At 47.5% G+C, this 15,189-nt stretch overlaps 7 protein-coding genes across 8 annotated transcripts; 5 read left to right on the forward strand and 2 right to left on the reverse strand.

Annotated features, from left to right (window-relative positions):
- Window positions 1-1,107: 1,107 nt before the first annotated feature.
- FOIG_11212 (uncharacterized protein) lies at window positions 1,108-2,548 on the forward strand. The gene has a single exon (XM_031211762.1). The coding sequence runs from the start codon at window positions 1,184-1,186 to the stop codon at window positions 1,562-1,564; it is 381 nt and encodes a 126-aa protein (XP_031058336.1). The 5' UTR covers window positions 1,108-1,183; the 3' UTR covers window positions 1,565-2,548.
- Window positions 1,487-3,005, reverse strand: FOIG_11213 (uncharacterized protein). The gene is made up of 2 exons (XM_031211763.1): window positions 2,422-3,005; window positions 1,487-2,374 (listed from the first exon to the last, which is right to left on the reverse strand). The coding sequence occupies exons 1-2, from the start codon at window positions 2,835-2,837 to the stop codon at window positions 1,567-1,569; spliced, it is 1,224 nt and encodes a 407-aa protein (XP_031058337.1). The 5' UTR covers window positions 2,838-3,005; the 3' UTR covers window positions 1,487-1,566.
- Window positions 3,006-4,578: 1,573 nt separating this feature from the next.
- FOIG_11214 (uncharacterized protein) lies at window positions 4,579-5,257 on the forward strand (the record flags this gene model as incomplete). The annotated part of the gene is made up of 2 exons (XM_031211764.1): window positions 4,579-4,828; window positions 4,893-5,257. The coding sequence occupies 2 exons, from the start codon at window positions 4,579-4,581 to the stop codon at window positions 5,255-5,257; spliced, it is 615 nt and encodes a 204-aa protein (XP_031058338.1).
- Window positions 5,243-7,507, reverse strand: FOIG_11215 (uncharacterized protein). Of its 2 annotated transcripts, XM_031211765.1 has the most exons (7): window positions 7,163-7,507; window positions 7,083-7,104; window positions 7,011-7,018; window positions 6,697-6,961; window positions 6,450-6,644; window positions 6,038-6,397; window positions 5,243-5,986 (listed from the first exon to the last, which is right to left on the reverse strand). In XM_031211765.1, exons 1-7 carry the CDS (start codon window positions 7,387-7,389, stop codon window positions 5,414-5,416), a joined length of 1,650 nt encoding a protein of 549 aa, XP_031058339.1. In that variant the 5' UTR covers window positions 7,390-7,507; the 3' UTR covers window positions 5,243-5,413. The 2 variants fall into 2 exon arrangements, with proteins under 2 accessions (XP_031058339.1, XP_031058340.1); XM_031211766.1 differs by having other exon boundaries at window positions 7,011-7,104.
- A 190-nt stretch (window positions 7,508-7,697) lies between these two features.
- FOIG_11216 (uncharacterized protein) lies at window positions 7,698-10,070 on the forward strand. Its single transcript, XM_031211767.1, has 3 exons — window positions 7,698-8,008; window positions 8,060-9,537; window positions 9,599-10,070. Exons 1-3 carry the CDS (start codon window positions 7,905-7,907, stop codon window positions 9,889-9,891), a joined length of 1,875 nt encoding a protein of 624 aa, XP_031058341.1. The 5' UTR covers window positions 7,698-7,904; the 3' UTR covers window positions 9,892-10,070.
- Window positions 10,071-10,491: 421 nt separating this feature from the next.
- FOIG_11217 (uncharacterized protein) lies at window positions 10,492-12,767 on the forward strand. Its single transcript, XM_031211768.1, has 4 exons — window positions 10,492-10,912; window positions 10,971-11,477; window positions 11,537-12,234; window positions 12,287-12,767. The coding sequence occupies exons 1-4, from the start codon at window positions 10,704-10,706 to the stop codon at window positions 12,517-12,519; spliced, it is 1,647 nt and encodes a 548-aa protein (XP_031058342.1). The 5' UTR covers window positions 10,492-10,703; the 3' UTR covers window positions 12,520-12,767.
- Window positions 12,768-13,296: 529 nt separating this feature from the next.
- FOIG_11218 (uncharacterized protein) lies at window positions 13,297-15,082 on the forward strand. Its single transcript, XM_031211769.1, has 4 exons — window positions 13,297-13,623; window positions 13,682-14,153; window positions 14,208-14,481; window positions 14,534-15,082. Exons 1-4 carry the CDS (start codon window positions 13,516-13,518, stop codon window positions 14,928-14,930), a joined length of 1,251 nt encoding a protein of 416 aa, XP_031058343.1. The 5' UTR covers window positions 13,297-13,515; the 3' UTR covers window positions 14,931-15,082.
- The last annotated feature ends 107 nt before the right edge of the window (window positions 15,083-15,189 follow it).

Genomic DNA, 15,189 nt, shown 5'->3' on the forward strand with positions numbered 1-15,189 from the left:
TGATCGGGCTACAACTGACCGATCAGTTGGTGCCTATCGTCTTTTGATCCTCGATGGTCATGAAAGTCACCAGTCAGCCGATTTCCAGATATATTGTGAGGAACACAATATTATTACACTCTGTATGCCGCCTCATTCATCACACCTACTTCAGCCCCTTGACGTCGGGTGCTTTGGGCCGCTGAAAAAGGCATATGGTCGAGAAATAGACCAACTGATCAAAAGGAGGATAACCCATATCCAGAAGACTGACTTCTTCCTGGCCTTTTATGCCGCATTCCAAGTTACTATAACTGAGAAAAATATTAAGGGAGGTTTTAGAGGAGCCGGGCTTGCTCCCTTTAACCCAGAACATGTTATCTCGAAGCTTGATATACAACTACGGACCCCAACGCCTCCCCAGGAGGTCACTGAACTTACAACCCCTTGGACTTCAAGGACCCCAAAGACAATACTAGAGACCCAATCTCAATCTAAGTATCTGCAAGGAAGGATCAGAAATCACAAGAGCAGCTCCCCTGAGTCAATAATTGAAGCTGTGAAGTATTTTGAGAAAGGACAGAGCATTCTTCTACACAAGATAGCCTTATTAGAGGCTGAGAACCGGGACCTTCGTCAGGCAAATGAGATGCTTAGCCGGCGGCGTAGGGCAAAAAGAACACGCCTACAGAGAAGAGGGAATATGACTATAGGGGAAGCCCAAGAGATAATTAATCAGGCAGATGTGGATATGCAGATAGTAGGCGAATCATCGAGAAGTGGTGGTCGAGGAAGGTCAGAGCGACCAGGTGGTCGGCGTTGTAGCAAATGCAATAAGGCCGGGCATAATGCAAGAACCTGTCAAGAGGGTATTCAGGCTATTGAGAATTAATATAGTAATTGATTTTAATTGATTAGATAATCTGTTGTATTTTTATTGCGATTTATCTGATGAAGGTTAAGATTTTTGTCTCGCGCACTTATCTGTCTCGCACGCTTATCGTGTACGTTATTAAAGAATTAATTAATTAAGGTTTTACCAACTATTAGAACTAAATAAAGAAATGCCACGGCCCCACAAGTTTTCAGTACACCGTCATGTGCCAAATCTCACACAGCGGGGTAAGTGATAAAATTTCCCTCATACCACTCCGTTTAGTTTCATCGAAGCTGATTGTCATATCGAACACTACAATACCACAAAATGTCAGCTTCTGAGGATCCAGATACGCAAACGCCGCCTAGAGACGAGACCGAATTATGCAGCCGCCCAACGCATCGTTTGCAAGAGATTAAAGTCGGAGATAACAGCGTCCAGCTCTTGGTATCAACAAAAGACCACCTCTATGACGCTAAAGACGTTGGAGCTGGAGTCAACTCTTATCAAGTTATTGGTTCTTGGGAAGACAGCTCAGTCCAGGAACTTACCAAGATCTTGAACCAACGCCAAGCCATTACAAATCGGCAGTCACCCGCATACGCTGAAGCATCTCGCTTTGAGAAACATGGGGCAGGAAAGTCTCTGGCAGAGGCTGGTCGAGAGCAACACCATAGGGCTGTGGACAGGCCGCAGAGGAGCGAATAGAACTATCTTGTTGATTGCGTATACCCTCCACTTACGCATCCCTCGTCTACCGTGCCTTCATTGCGTACATATTGCCGCTGGTTCTGGGATCTCAGCACATCGTTGAGACTACCCTCTGAAACAGACCCAAAGAATTGAATGGATCCATGACCGGCCCTAGCTCCCTTGATGTTAAATAGGTCCCCTAGTGTAGACACGCATATTTGCTTTCCATCGTTCCCGACGCTGATATCTTCAACCACGTGGACCCGTCCTGAGGATGCCCATTGCGATGCCCGATCACAGACACTTAAGCACTGTTTCGTGCTTTCCAACTCATTTTGAAGTGTCTCGCGATTCGCACCAGGATCGATTTTCTGATTCAAATCTTGTACCAAGGACCTAAGCCTGAGGTTCTCTTCGGTATTATCACGGTGCGACTCGAGGCGGTCGATGGTGTCCGAGAGGTTGTAGCTGCATGTCTTGAGCGTGGAAATAGTGAGGGAATCAGCAAGTGTCATGTTGCCAGCTGAGATAGACATGACAGCAGTATTCGAGGCAGACCCAGTAAAAACGGGTTGAAAACTCATCCCATTGATTTCTTCAAGGAGATGTTTCAAATACTCAAGGCATCGTTCTGTACTTTCTTTTTCGTTTTCGAATTTCCGGAGATTGGCCTGGCCTCCAGCAGCTTCGGTCGTGGCGCCTTGAGATACTATGTCTTGCAATTTGGAGTCGATGTCTTTCAGATGCTTCTCCAGATCAAGCTTAGTGTCGCAAATCAAGTTTTTGTAATCGTTCAAAACTTGAAGGGTAACCTTGGAGGAGCGCCTAGAAGCAAGTTAGCGAAACCTTTTCTCTTGGGGCGAGCAACTAACAAGTTGGCGTCAGCTAGCGCTATAGTTATCGTCCCTTTGTAACCGGCTAAGAGTTCTTTGAAAGAAACAATATCGCCATTCATGTAGATTAACTTGGCCCAATCTCTCAAGCTTGTTCTTGTCTCTGCTCGAGTGCGCCTGCTGTTCTGCTCGATCAGGATTTGGAAATCTACACACGCCTGTCGGCACTGAATGAGGGGAACTTTGAGCGGTAAGAACGCGGTCTCGTCGGAACGCACATGATCTTGCAGCGGACTGAGAACTGATTCAAGACCTTTGAGTTCGCGAACAAGATCTAAAACTGCAGTTCGATGGTTTCGGAAGCTTTGGATAGTCTCATAGAGTATTTTGCTTGATTGCAGTGTAGCGGTGACAACGGCGATGAGTCCTGACGCTACACTGAGCGGATCACCCATGATGAGTCACTGCTTCGCGCGTGAGGCCTAATATCCCAAAATGTTAAGTACAGATGCTATAAAAAGTACTTTTCCTTTAATGTTTTCAATTTTGGCCGTAAAACAAACTGAGCTAGGCTGAGGCATAAAGAAGCATCGGGCTATCATAAGCGGGGTAAATAAGAGGCGTAGATCCTATAAGCTCCACACTCTCCGGCGAGTATTAGGAGCGGGTTTAGGTAGTAAGATTTTAATTAGGTCTATTATCTCAGAGAGTGGCCTATATAGTAAATATAATTAAAACTAAAAATAACCTACTAAGTAAAAACAGAAAAAAGTAATATGTTAATATTCTAACGGAGTTCGTAATGTCGTTGACTTAGCCCCGTTTCTAAAGCAAAGCCCGAGGTATCAACGTCTTATCGCACATAAAAATGGCTTCCTTCGACCCCTTCTATCGAATCTTCGAAATATTTCCTTAACAGATCTCGAAATTGAACCATTCTTGGATGTGTGGCTCTGTTGAGTGAGGACAGCGACTAGTGAGTAGTGAGATGATGTAGATCCGGTGGCTGTCATACGACTAGAGGCGACAGGAGCAATGATGTTGGTCCAAATGTTATATTTCAAGGCTTCCGTGGTCAGGGTCACGCCGAGATCAATCATGCCGGCCTTGGCAGCGAGTAAGACGCTCGATGCAAGCATCAGCTGTCATGTCTATCAACTCAAAATAACACTCTCATAAACACACTTCAGGCAGCATACCAACTGCCCACATGATATTCAAGATAAGCTTTCAGCTTATTATCTAATCACGGGCTTGGCAGCAACTGAGTTCTGTGTGTTAATATAAGCTCTCAGCCACGGGTCTCAATTGTAAATCACACACCTAGCTCAAGACCGAGACACAGCTCTGATTTTACTAATTGAGCTTGTATATCTGTATCAATTGGGCAGGCATTTTGATATAATGTCTAACTTATGAGCGAGATGTGTGATTTGCAGTTGGGACCTGTGGTTGAAAGCTTATGCCACCATATCGAACCTAGAGCTTGTGGATACGTTCAATCGTGCTTTTCTGCAATTGGCGACTCCTTGGCTTCTGACTGCCTTCATATCCGACTTCCAAGGCAAGGTTCAAGCCCTGGCCCACACTTTGGAAGTTACTTCAAGTTGAGTTTGAACGCGACACTCAATTTTCTATCACTATATAAAGCCTGCTTTTTGTCTACCTCGAAGCCTACTGCTAATTTTCACTCATATCCTAATACATCATTCTCAGTGATCTCGCATCAGCCAGAGAAGAAGAGTTGGAATCTTACTTCACCCTATGTTGCCAGGTCACCTCTTGAAGCAAGCTACCTCAGCACACAGAATGTACGTCTCTTCAAGCGTCACAGAAAGGACTCCACTGCCCCGACACGAAATCTTTTTGAGATTCGTGGTCAACTAGAATCATATCATCGACGAGATGTATATAAGCCCTCCACCGGAACCGCCTTCCAACCCTGTCAATCTCCCCCTAAACGCCTGTTCTGAACTCGGCCACAAAAAGGTCAAGGATATATCAATAAACCATGCGGAGGATTGTTGCAACAAGACCGTGCCGATATACGTCGTTCCAGGTGCCGGGGGTCACATGGCACTGCGCTGCGCTTTGCATAACTGGCTATACAACAAATGGTATCAACCATATCGGAATGATATCGAGTATCACCAATTCATCGCGAAGCTATTTTATCCTTGCAGGCCTCCTCCCGATATGTCTTCAGTATCACTGGTCACGCTAATAAACGAGCTGTATGGGAGAATCTGCGACCAAGTAGCGACATATCAACGAGAGGTCGTGACTCTTCCCCCGCAATCCACATTTGGGGGTCCAGGCTTTCGAGATCAGGAGTTTTTGATCCTGCAGCCACTATTCAAAGCAGTAACAATCATTCTTTCAGGGGACGACTTCAAAGTTCGTGTAACAGATATGGGAGAGTTGCCAGTTCTCATTACCCTCACTGGTAAAGACAGCGGGCTAAGTCAACAGCCGAACTTACCATGTTACAAAGTTCATATCGGATACAGCAGTCCAGGTGCCTCTGCATATAGCCATTGACTTTATCACCGCCCAGAATCAACGCGAAATTGCTGTCTTTGGCCCCCAGCCTGACCCTCTCAAGTCAACGCTGGGATTTCGAAACGGGCTATCTGTACCTCCTGAAGACTTGCCTGTTGTTGTGAGCTCTCTTGGCGGAGGAGATGAACCAATTGAGGGGCCAAGCTCAACTTGGGTTGATACCACGATTCATACTGGGTGGCCTAGAGTCAACGCCTTCGATGATGAGAGGGTCTATCAGTGGGAAGAGAAACGTGAGCGATGGAAGTTGCTTCGAGAAGTCGCTGGTGTCAGCCTTAATTATGTCAGGATTCATCGCCGAAAAAGCATATAATTAGGAGGCATATGGCAGATACACCAGATATGGTCAGCACAGGCGTATAAAGGTTATTGAATGCTCTAGATAGCATATAAAAGACATGTTCCTTCAACCAACTTATACATCTTCTGTCCTCGGTGCATGATCTGGTTCTAACTAAGAATAACAAATCTATGTTAATGCTTGAGAGTACTGGGGCTGTAGCAGCTTTTTCACAACGTGATCAATTACCTCAGCAGCCCCAAGCACTTTCTCCTCTTCAAGTTTCCGTCCGACGATCTGCAGCCCAACTGGGAGATTCATCGCAGCCATCTCGTCTTTGTCCTTGTTCCAGAGCCCCTGGTTCCATTCATCCTCAGGTCCTCTAGCAGGATGCGAGAACGGTGTGCCAACATCCCCCGACTGTATCGTACCGCCAGGTATAACCATCGCGGTATAGTCAAGAACATTCCACACCTTTGTATAGCCAACCCAGCCGCATCCACCGTGTCGAACAGCGGTATGCGGCATGACGGGCATGAGAAGCACGTCAGCCTTTCTGCCAGTTGCAGACTGGATCGAGTTCCACTTCTCCAAGTAACCTTGCTGCAGATCCCATTTCTTCTTGTTGAGCTTCCAATATTCGTATACCGAAATTGCTTTGCCGCGATTGACAAGGCGTTTGACGTGAGGGATGAATGGCTCTCCAGCCCTTGATATATCTTGGCGGATATCTTCACCACCATCAGCAGTATAAAACATATCCTATTGCAACGTCAGTCAAATAGGTCCCGGGTTCGACGCCGGGAGTATCACCATAGTTCTTATACACTGCTCGTGGAGTTCAGTATTCCACTCCACAATCTCATGACCCTCAAGCTTCAAAGCTTCAACTGCATCTCGCAATGCTCGCGTTATCGGTGGATGTGGACGAACAACACCATCATCCATCAGAACACCGATAGTAAGTGGGCGGCTATGCATTTCTTCGTATAAGTGGCCTCGCCAAGGAAGCGGAGCGCAGCGTGCATCGTAATCCCATGGCTTTGACTCGATTAGGCTGTGCATGGCATATTTGATCATGCTCAGGTCCCGTGCCATTGGACCAATTGAAGATGGAACATGTTCCTGACCCTCTGTCGACACAGGGACGCCTTGGTAAGGTAGTCTTGTGCTCTGGTGATCAATCAGCGGGATATTTGTGATTTCTGTATCAATAGCAACTCACACTCGGCTTCAATCCATATATGCCCATCATGTGGCTAGGAATGCGGATGCTTCCGCCAATATCTGTACCCCATCCGAGCATAGAGGCACCGCAAGAAAGCAGGACAGCCTCACCACCTGTAGAGCCACCTGGTGTGTAATCTTTGTTCATGGGATTGGTAGTCAACCCCCAAAGGGGATTCTCCGTCTCGCACCACTAAATGCCAGTAAGCCAAGGTGCTTAGCCTGGATTGGGTTCAGTCGCCCACCATAATGCTTTGAGGCAAGTTCGATTTTGCGAGAACGATAGCGCCCAGTGATTTGAGCATTTTGACCAGTACGGCATCGTCAGTAGCTGGATTGAAGGACCGTCCAACGTAGCCCAGAGTGCTATCATAGCCCTTAATATTGAATTGGTCCTTGAGAGTAACAACCAAGCCATGTAGGGGTCCTATTGGCTGTTTCTCGCTGATCATGTAGGCATCAAGCTCTTCGGCCTGTTGCAAAGCATCTTCGAAAGCAACTTCTGTAAGACTGGATCAAGATTAGCCCTTGACACATCGTCTCCTAGGGTAGTTCTTACCAATTGGTCTACATTATATTAATTGTGATCAGAAAAGTATTAATTTTCAAAACGTAGGACATAAAGACATACCTGTTGATGAACTTGGATTGCCCTATATAAAGATGCATTAAGTATTTGGCACAGCACTTATACTAATATTAATGACGTACCGTTCTATCAATCCTTGCACAGCGGTTTTGCATGTCAGCTGCCCTTTGGATATAAGGCTTAAAGTTTGGGTTGTATCGGCAAGCTGGTCGATATCGACATTTTGTAACTCTTTGTACTTCCCAAGTTCCAACAAAGCCTTGGACAAAATGTCACGCTGTTGTTGTTTCTTGCGCTCAACTGTTGACTGCCAAGGCAGAGGCTCGGGATCAATTGAACCAGGAGCCATTGTCTTAACTTGGCAGAGAATTCTCCAATAAGCCACTAAAATCCTTTTGTCGCTACAATAATACGAGTCTTTTTCTGTACTGGAGGGGAGAGGGAGACTGTGATCTGCAGCAACGACCCCATCCTTGGATATACCTTGCCAAACCCCGCGCCTATGCCGATAAAAGTAGATTTTAGTCCAGTCATAAGCCGAATCCAAACCCGAGTCGCCGAGATAACGATAGCCAAAGGCGGTTGAGAACCGGGAGTGGGGGTGGACTCGGCGCTAGCTTACTGATGGTAGAGCCCGACTGATCGAATGATGGTGCAGTTACATTGTCCTCGACAGATGAGACGACCTTTGGCGGAAGACGCCGCAAGAACATCTTTAAGTCACTGTTAGTAAGAACTATCTTGATTGATATATCCGAGAGGTGAATGTGTTGATGAGATCAATTGTTACACAGTCAAACACCATCGACATCTTTCATCATTCAGCAGTACGCATCCACATTACACTACTAAAACTTGCCCCACATGGCCATTCCGACAAGCACAAATGGTCACAGCAACGGATATCAAGATGCCGATGTCCATGATGTCTGCGTTGTTGGAGCTGGCCCATCAGGCCTCATGCTGAGGTGAGCTGCTGAATTAATGTTCGCCTCTTTCCGTACTGATAGTTGCTCTAGTGTTGTGTTGGCAAAGCTTGGTCTATCAGTCAAGGTTATTGATGAGAGGCCCGATCAGACGACCGTCGGTCGTGCTGATGGTATCCAACCCAAGACTATTGAGACTTTGCAAATGCTGCGAATTGGCGATGATCTTGTACAAACAGGTGTCAAGGTTCACGACATTTGCATGTGGCGGGGCTCACCAACGGAAGGACTTCGCCGCACAGGACGTGAAGTCCACTATCCATCTTCAGTGGTAGATGTGCTACATCCCTACATCCTTTTGTGCCATCAAGGCATGATGGAAGGCACCTTTATCAACGACCTGCGGAAAAGCGGTGTCGAAGTCACTCGCAGTCACACCTTCAGAGGAGTAACAGACTCTTCCGATCATCTCCAGATCGAATGCGACAAAGACGGTGAAACACGTACAGCTATTCCTGCCAGATACCTAGTTGGCTGTGATGGAGCTCGCTCAGCAGTACGGAACGCCATTCCAGGTGCTGCTTCTCAAGGAACTCCTCATAACTCTGTTTGGGGAGTTTTGGATGGAGAGTTAGATACCGACTTCCCTGACATCTGGAGCAAGACCGTCATATTTTCCGAGGAACACGGATCAGTTCTTCTTATTCCACGTGAGCGGAACATGACCCGACTTTACATCGAGATGAAGAGTTCGGTCACCTCCAAGGGCCTCGGTCAGGAGTTTGTCATGGAGCAGGCACGTCTTATCATGGCCCCATACACCGTCAACTGGACATCAGTGGAGTGGTTTGGGAACTATCAAGTATCTCAACGCTTTGCAACGCGGTTCTTGGACCCGACTCAGCGGATATTCATTGCTGGAGATGCCAGTCATACGCACAGTCCAAAGGCTGCCCAGGGAATGAACACCAGCGTCCATGACTCTTGGAACTTGGGCTGGAAGCTCAACCTTGCTGCACGTGGTTTCGCCAAGGATGGTATCCTTCTACAATCTTACGAGCAAGAGCGGAAGAAGATTGCGGAAGATCTCATCAACTTTGACTTTGAACACGCTAATGAGATCGCTGGAGGTGACTCCAAAAGACTCGCTGAGAACTTCCGCAAGAACACACGCTTTATTTCGGGAGTGGGGGTTGAGTATGGTCCCAATGAGCTGAACCATCCTCTAGATGCCGCTCCTGGTGGCGATGCTAAGCCAGGCTGCAATCTCCCGCAGGCAAAGGTTACACGCTACATAGACGCCTGTCCAGTTGATGTCCAGCTCGATGTCCCGGTTCTCGGCCAGTTCCGAGTCTATGTAGTCGCTCCAAACCTTACAGGGCGTCAAGAGAGTGGCTTCATCACGGCGTTTGATGAGTCTATCTCGACACCGACCTCGTTCGTATTCCAGCTTGGCAAGTCAACGCAGGCTTCATACCAACAAAAGCCTCGTGCCAACCGAGCTGATGATGTTTACGTGCGACCAGAACGGTACACATCAGTCAACCAATTAATAACATTCGCTCTTATCAGTAAGTAAAATCTATTCCATCGCCACTCTATCACAACTACTAACTCTCGGAATCTTTACAGCCTCTACAGATAAGAACGACTTTGAGCTCTCAGACCTGCCTCCCACATTTTCAAAGAGTAGGTGGACGGTGTATCTGGATGACGCGGCGCATTTAGATACCAAGCGAATCTCGTGTACAGAGAAGTGGCTTGGCTCTGTCGATAGTGGAGAGGTCGCAATTCTTGTAGTTAGACCGGATGGTTATGTTGGTGCCATTCGGCGTATCAAGAATGCTAGTGTTGAGGAGGGTGCAGCGGCGGCGAGTTGGCTCGATTCGTACTTTGGAGGTTTTTTGCAGATTCCTTCTGTTTGAACGTGGATGAAATAGGAGGTCACTTGCTGAAATACTGTATTAATTATCTTGTGCTATGAGGCAATGTGTACACGAGATATCGCACCGGAAACTCCTCTATTGAATTTTGGATAATACGTAATAATCATCCGTTCAGATTGCAAGCAACATTTCATGAATTCTATATTTTAATCATGGCACTTTGGGGAGCCAAATGTTCGATTGTCCAAGTCATACATGCTCGCATTGTAGAAGGGAGATTAGTGCAACTCACTACTGGTACAAGGCCTTCATCGCGTCCAGGTCCAGACTCACCGATGAGTATTGGATCATCCGTTATTGGTTTCTGAAGTCCTCTACATTACCAATATCCGAGTTCCCCGAGTCAACCAAACCATGTCCATAGAGAGCCAGGTCTCGACCACTGATAGCGGGCACCAATTATCTGATCAGATTAACCCCATTTATCCCAAATCTCATGGTTTAAACTCTGAAGCGGCAGGTATAATCCGGGGAAAGTGGGGGTTTGGATGTCAGCAGGGTGAGTTGGAACCGATAAGATAGGTAGATAGCCGTAGCGTAGTATACGCGTTGTCTTGGCGTGGTCCTGCTGCTGGCCTAGCGGATGGTAAGGTTACGGCCGGGTTCAGGGTGTGCATTGACTCGTAGCAGCGATTAGTTATCTTGTCTATCTCTCTTACGCCACACAAGGGGAGGACTTGTGTCTCTCCGGTGTCTCATGTGTGATAAATACATGAGTCGATACCGGTTGATATTCCCAGTCTTCAACCTCTCACCTTCAACGTCCTGGCTCCTTCTCACAAACCATCATCATGGCTTCGAACAATGCAGAAGATATTGCCGAGAAGGCCACTGGAGCCAAGCTTCAGCACAGTCCAAGTGCAACTTCTTACCGTCTCGGCGATCACAAACCTGTTGAGGACAGTGCTGTTCGCGATTTCTACGGGAGTGCTGTCAACGAGTCGTATCGGTTAAAGTCCGAACTTGTTGCCCGCCATCTCTCAGAGATTGGTACTGGAAAGTAAGCACTGGACAATATGCATGATCAAGAACGTGGATGCTAATAACAACTCTTCTAGATTCCAATGGATTCTCTTCGTCGTCAACGGTTGCGGCTGGATGGTCGATAACTTCTGGTCCCAAGGCATCACCGCCGTTCGTCCCCCGATCATGAACGAATTCGACGACATAACAAGAATCAGCTTCAGTTCAGTGGCTTACTACGTTGGCCTGATTGTTGGGGCCTTCTTTTGGGGAACCGCAGCCGATGTTATTGGCCGCAAGCCTGCTTTCAACTCTACCATCTTCATCGGAGCAATCTTTGCTTGTGCAGTTGCTGGAGCTCAGGACTTCATCACATTTTGCTCTCTCTGGGCTGTTATTGGTACTGCAGCTGGAGGCAACGTCCCAGTTGACAGTATTGTTTTCCTTGAGTTCGTCCCACAGAGTCATCAGTGGTTGCTCGTCACACTGTCTGCCTGGTGGAACCTCGGACAGCTTATCGTGTCTCTTCTTTCATGGGTCTTCCTCGCAAACTTTGCTTGCAGCAGCCCGGAGGGATGCCGCAGACAGGATAACATGGGATGGTAAGTCGTTCACTCCCGGACACTTCTGATTCACTGGACTAACAAGACGACCTCTCCAGGCGGTACGTCATGATCACTCTCGGTGGCATTGCTCTTGTCCTTGCCTTGGTTAGACTCTTTGTCTTCAAGATCCCCGAGTCTCCCAAATATCTCCTCTCCAAGGGACGCGACGCAGAGGCTGTCGAATCGGTCAACTACATCGCTCGTTATAACGGCAAGCCTGAGACCCTGACACTCGAGATGATGCAAGATATCGACCGCCAAATCTACTCGTCTGCGGTGGTCTCATCTACCGGCGAACAGGTCCACGCCATTCCTGATCAGACGGAGAAGAAGCTTTCTATGAAAGACATTCTCAGAGAGAACTTCAAGGACTTCAATATGAGCAGCTATCGCTCGCTCTTCGCCGGCCGCAAGATGGCTCAGCACAGTGCAGTCACGTTCTTGATCTGGCTTACCATCGGAATCGCCTACCCGCTGTACTTTGCCTTCATCACTTCTTATCTTGAGTCCAAGAAAGATTACACTGCTAGCTCGTCGTTCAACCATACATATATGATTTACTGTATTGTTTCAGCTGTCGGCGTCCTCGGCCCAATCTCAGCAGGGTTTTTGGTAGAGACTCGATTCGGCCGCAGGTGGATGATGGCCATCTCTGCCGTTCTCACTGGCGTCTTTCTCTTTGCATACACAGCTGTTGGCACTGAAGCCGCCGATATTGGATTCCAGTGTGCTACAGCTATTCTTGGAAACTTTGGTAAGTCTCTCTTCTGGCCATTCTGTCATCTCAACACTAACAAGTCTTGCAGAGTACGCGGTCATGTTTGCCTTTACTCCAGAGTCTTTTCCTGGACCGGTACGAGGTACTGGTACTGGTATTGCAGCTACGCTTCTCAGACTTGGTGGTCTTGTGGCATCTTTTATCTCGACATATTCTGGGTTTTCAGTCGTCCCCATTTACGCGAGTGCGGCGCTTTGGATCGTGGTCGGCTTCTTCTGTGTTGGGCTTCCTTACGAAACACATGGACATGCCTCTCTCTAGAGTCAGGATTGTGGTATTTGTTTGAGAGAACAGGCATTATATTTTAAGTAGTAGACATTGTTCACCAATGTGTGTTTGAACTATACTTTGACGCAGAACAGCACGTGTTGTCTTATAAATTCTTATTGCTCCTTTTCTTCTCGACACCTTAAGATCGTGAGATTTCAACGGCAATCTTCTACACTCGACTTCTATCTAGGCTATTGATTCTAAATAACTAGGAAAGATGAACTTGTACCTGAATTGCTCTCGGGGTCCTTGTCAATCTCTTGATTGAGTGCTCGAAGATCACACCAGGACCCAAATTCCTAGTTTCTCATGCCGACTCATACTAAAAACACTCGCGCTGTTTTTAATAAAAGTAGATAGATGGCTTTTGGCATCACTTTAAAACTTGAAATTGTTACAAATCAATACATCGATCTCAGCCGCGGAAATCAATTGCTTGATCAGTAAGCAAACCACAGTCCCCAAGACTGTTACACGTCTGGCTCATCACGTCTAGGCCAAAAACTCGAAACCCACGAACCTTACCCGGGAGCGATAAAAATGTTTGACCCATAAAACCTAGAAGGCGGCCTATCGGATGTCCCAGTCGTTCCGCATCAATGCTAACCCTTCTTTGTCTTAGCAGTCTTTAACTTTCCGATCCTGGTCAAACCCACCCCCATTCTTGATCTTCCCTGTCGTGCTGCGCCTTATCAGTGGCCAACAAGAAAGACGGCTGACTCCTCGCATCTCCATCTCCACTTTCATCGTTCAAAGGTGGGGGATGGGGTACCAAGAGTCCATGGGCAGTTGCAATGGAAAGGTAAAAGTGAAACAAAATGTACAAGGACAAAATACATCGGCTACTAAAGCTTCAGCATCCATAGCTGCTTGAGTGATCAAATCCAAGCGCAGTCAGACAGCTTTCAACCCTACCACCAGATTCAAGGTTATTGATACCTCGTCATTCTCTCTCTCCCGATCTTTCTCCGCTACCCTTAGACAAAGATGCCCATCGCAGTTACACCGCCAGCGGCGCACGCCGCGCTGAAGGACACTGTCTTGTTCTCTCCCTTGAAGCTTGGCAAGCTCAACTTGAAGCACCGAATTGTGCAGGTACGCAGTGAAAGTCAATTATTGAACCCCAAAGAACAACCTAACAACATCCTTCCAGGCACCCAACACTCGCATGCGAAGTGAATTCGAGTCGCGTGGAGTTTATGTCCCTGGCCCTCGTATGGTGAAGTACTACAGCGATCGCTCCAGTGATGGCGGTCTTCAGATCACTGAGGCGACCGACATTGCCCTGAACGCTAGTGCTTACCCTGGTGTTCCTGGCGTCTTTACCGACTCCCAATTACAGGGATGGAAGAAGGTAACGGATGCTGTCCATGCCAAGGGCGGTTTTATCTTCACTCAGCTGTGGCACACTGGACGGGCGTCTTGTAGTGCGCAGCGAGGTGGTGAGAGGGCTGTCTCCTCTGGTGATCAGCCCATGCCGGGTACATATCTGGATGGCACTGATACCAAGGATGACCCGCCTCGAGCTTTGACAGTGGAAGAGATCCATAGCATTACTGCCGAATGGGCAGCTGCCGCCAAGCGAGCTGTTGAAGTTGCTGGGTTCGATGGTATTGAGATTCATGGTATGTACACATCCAGTCTCTGTACTTCTACCTCTTGCTAACTGTTAGGATCAGGTGCCAATGGCTATCTTCTTGAGCAGTTCCTTCACGACAACATCAACAACCGAACTGACGAATATGGTGGCTCTGTCGAGAACCGATGCAGATTCCTCCTCGAGGTCCTCACTGCATGCTGTGATGCTATCGGTGCTGACAAGGTCGGCCTTCGACTGTCGCCTTACAACTACTTCCAGGGCACTAAGGACAGTGACCCCAATGCTCACTGGTCTTACCTCTGCGGCCAGATCGCCAGTCTTCCAGACAACCACAAGCCTGTTTATGTGCATATGTAAGTCAACCTCCACCATCGAACCGCCATCAACATGACTGACAATCAATAGGATTGAGCCCCGTTTCGACGAAGTTCTCGACGAGCAACAAAAGCTCGCTGCACTTGCCAATGGCAGCAGTAAAGATGGCGCTGCTGTTGAAGTTGGCAAGCAGGCAAACTCGCTCAACATATTCCGCAACATCCTCAAACCTTCTGGAGTTGTATTTTTGGCTTGCGGAAACTTCAACCGGGATAACGCTCCTACCAAGATTAAGAGTCATGAGGCTGATTTGGTTGCCATGGGTCGACACTTTATTGCCAATCCCGACTTGGCTGAGAGATTACAAAATGGCTGGCCCCTCAACGCCTATGACCGCAACACATTTTACGGCGCTGATCCTCCGGAGAAGGGTTACAATGATTATCCTTTTTACAACCCTTCACAAGAGGTGAAGACTGAAGCGTGAACTGGGAGTCTAGCAGCGGAAGACGGTATTATAGACTACATATTGGTATGGGTTTGCTTAGGCATAGCTGAATAAATACTTGACCAAATGACTTTAACAATATTGAAAGTGATAAAGTAAAGCTCATCTATCTGAGTGTTTGCTGGTCGTACTATAACTTTGGTTTGGCGTGTAATTTGCTCCATGTAAGCTTGAATCGATGCCTGGATCTGTGCAAGTCGTGGAGATCCATCCGCAATCGCCTTGGCATCCGATATAA

Source organism: Fusarium odoratissimum, assembly GCF_000260195.1.
Source record: "Fusarium odoratissimum NRRL 54006 unplaced genomic scaffold supercont1.21, whole genome shotgun sequence".
Classification (NCBI taxonomy): Eukaryota; Fungi; Ascomycota; class Sordariomycetes; order Hypocreales; family Nectriaceae; genus Fusarium; species Fusarium odoratissimum.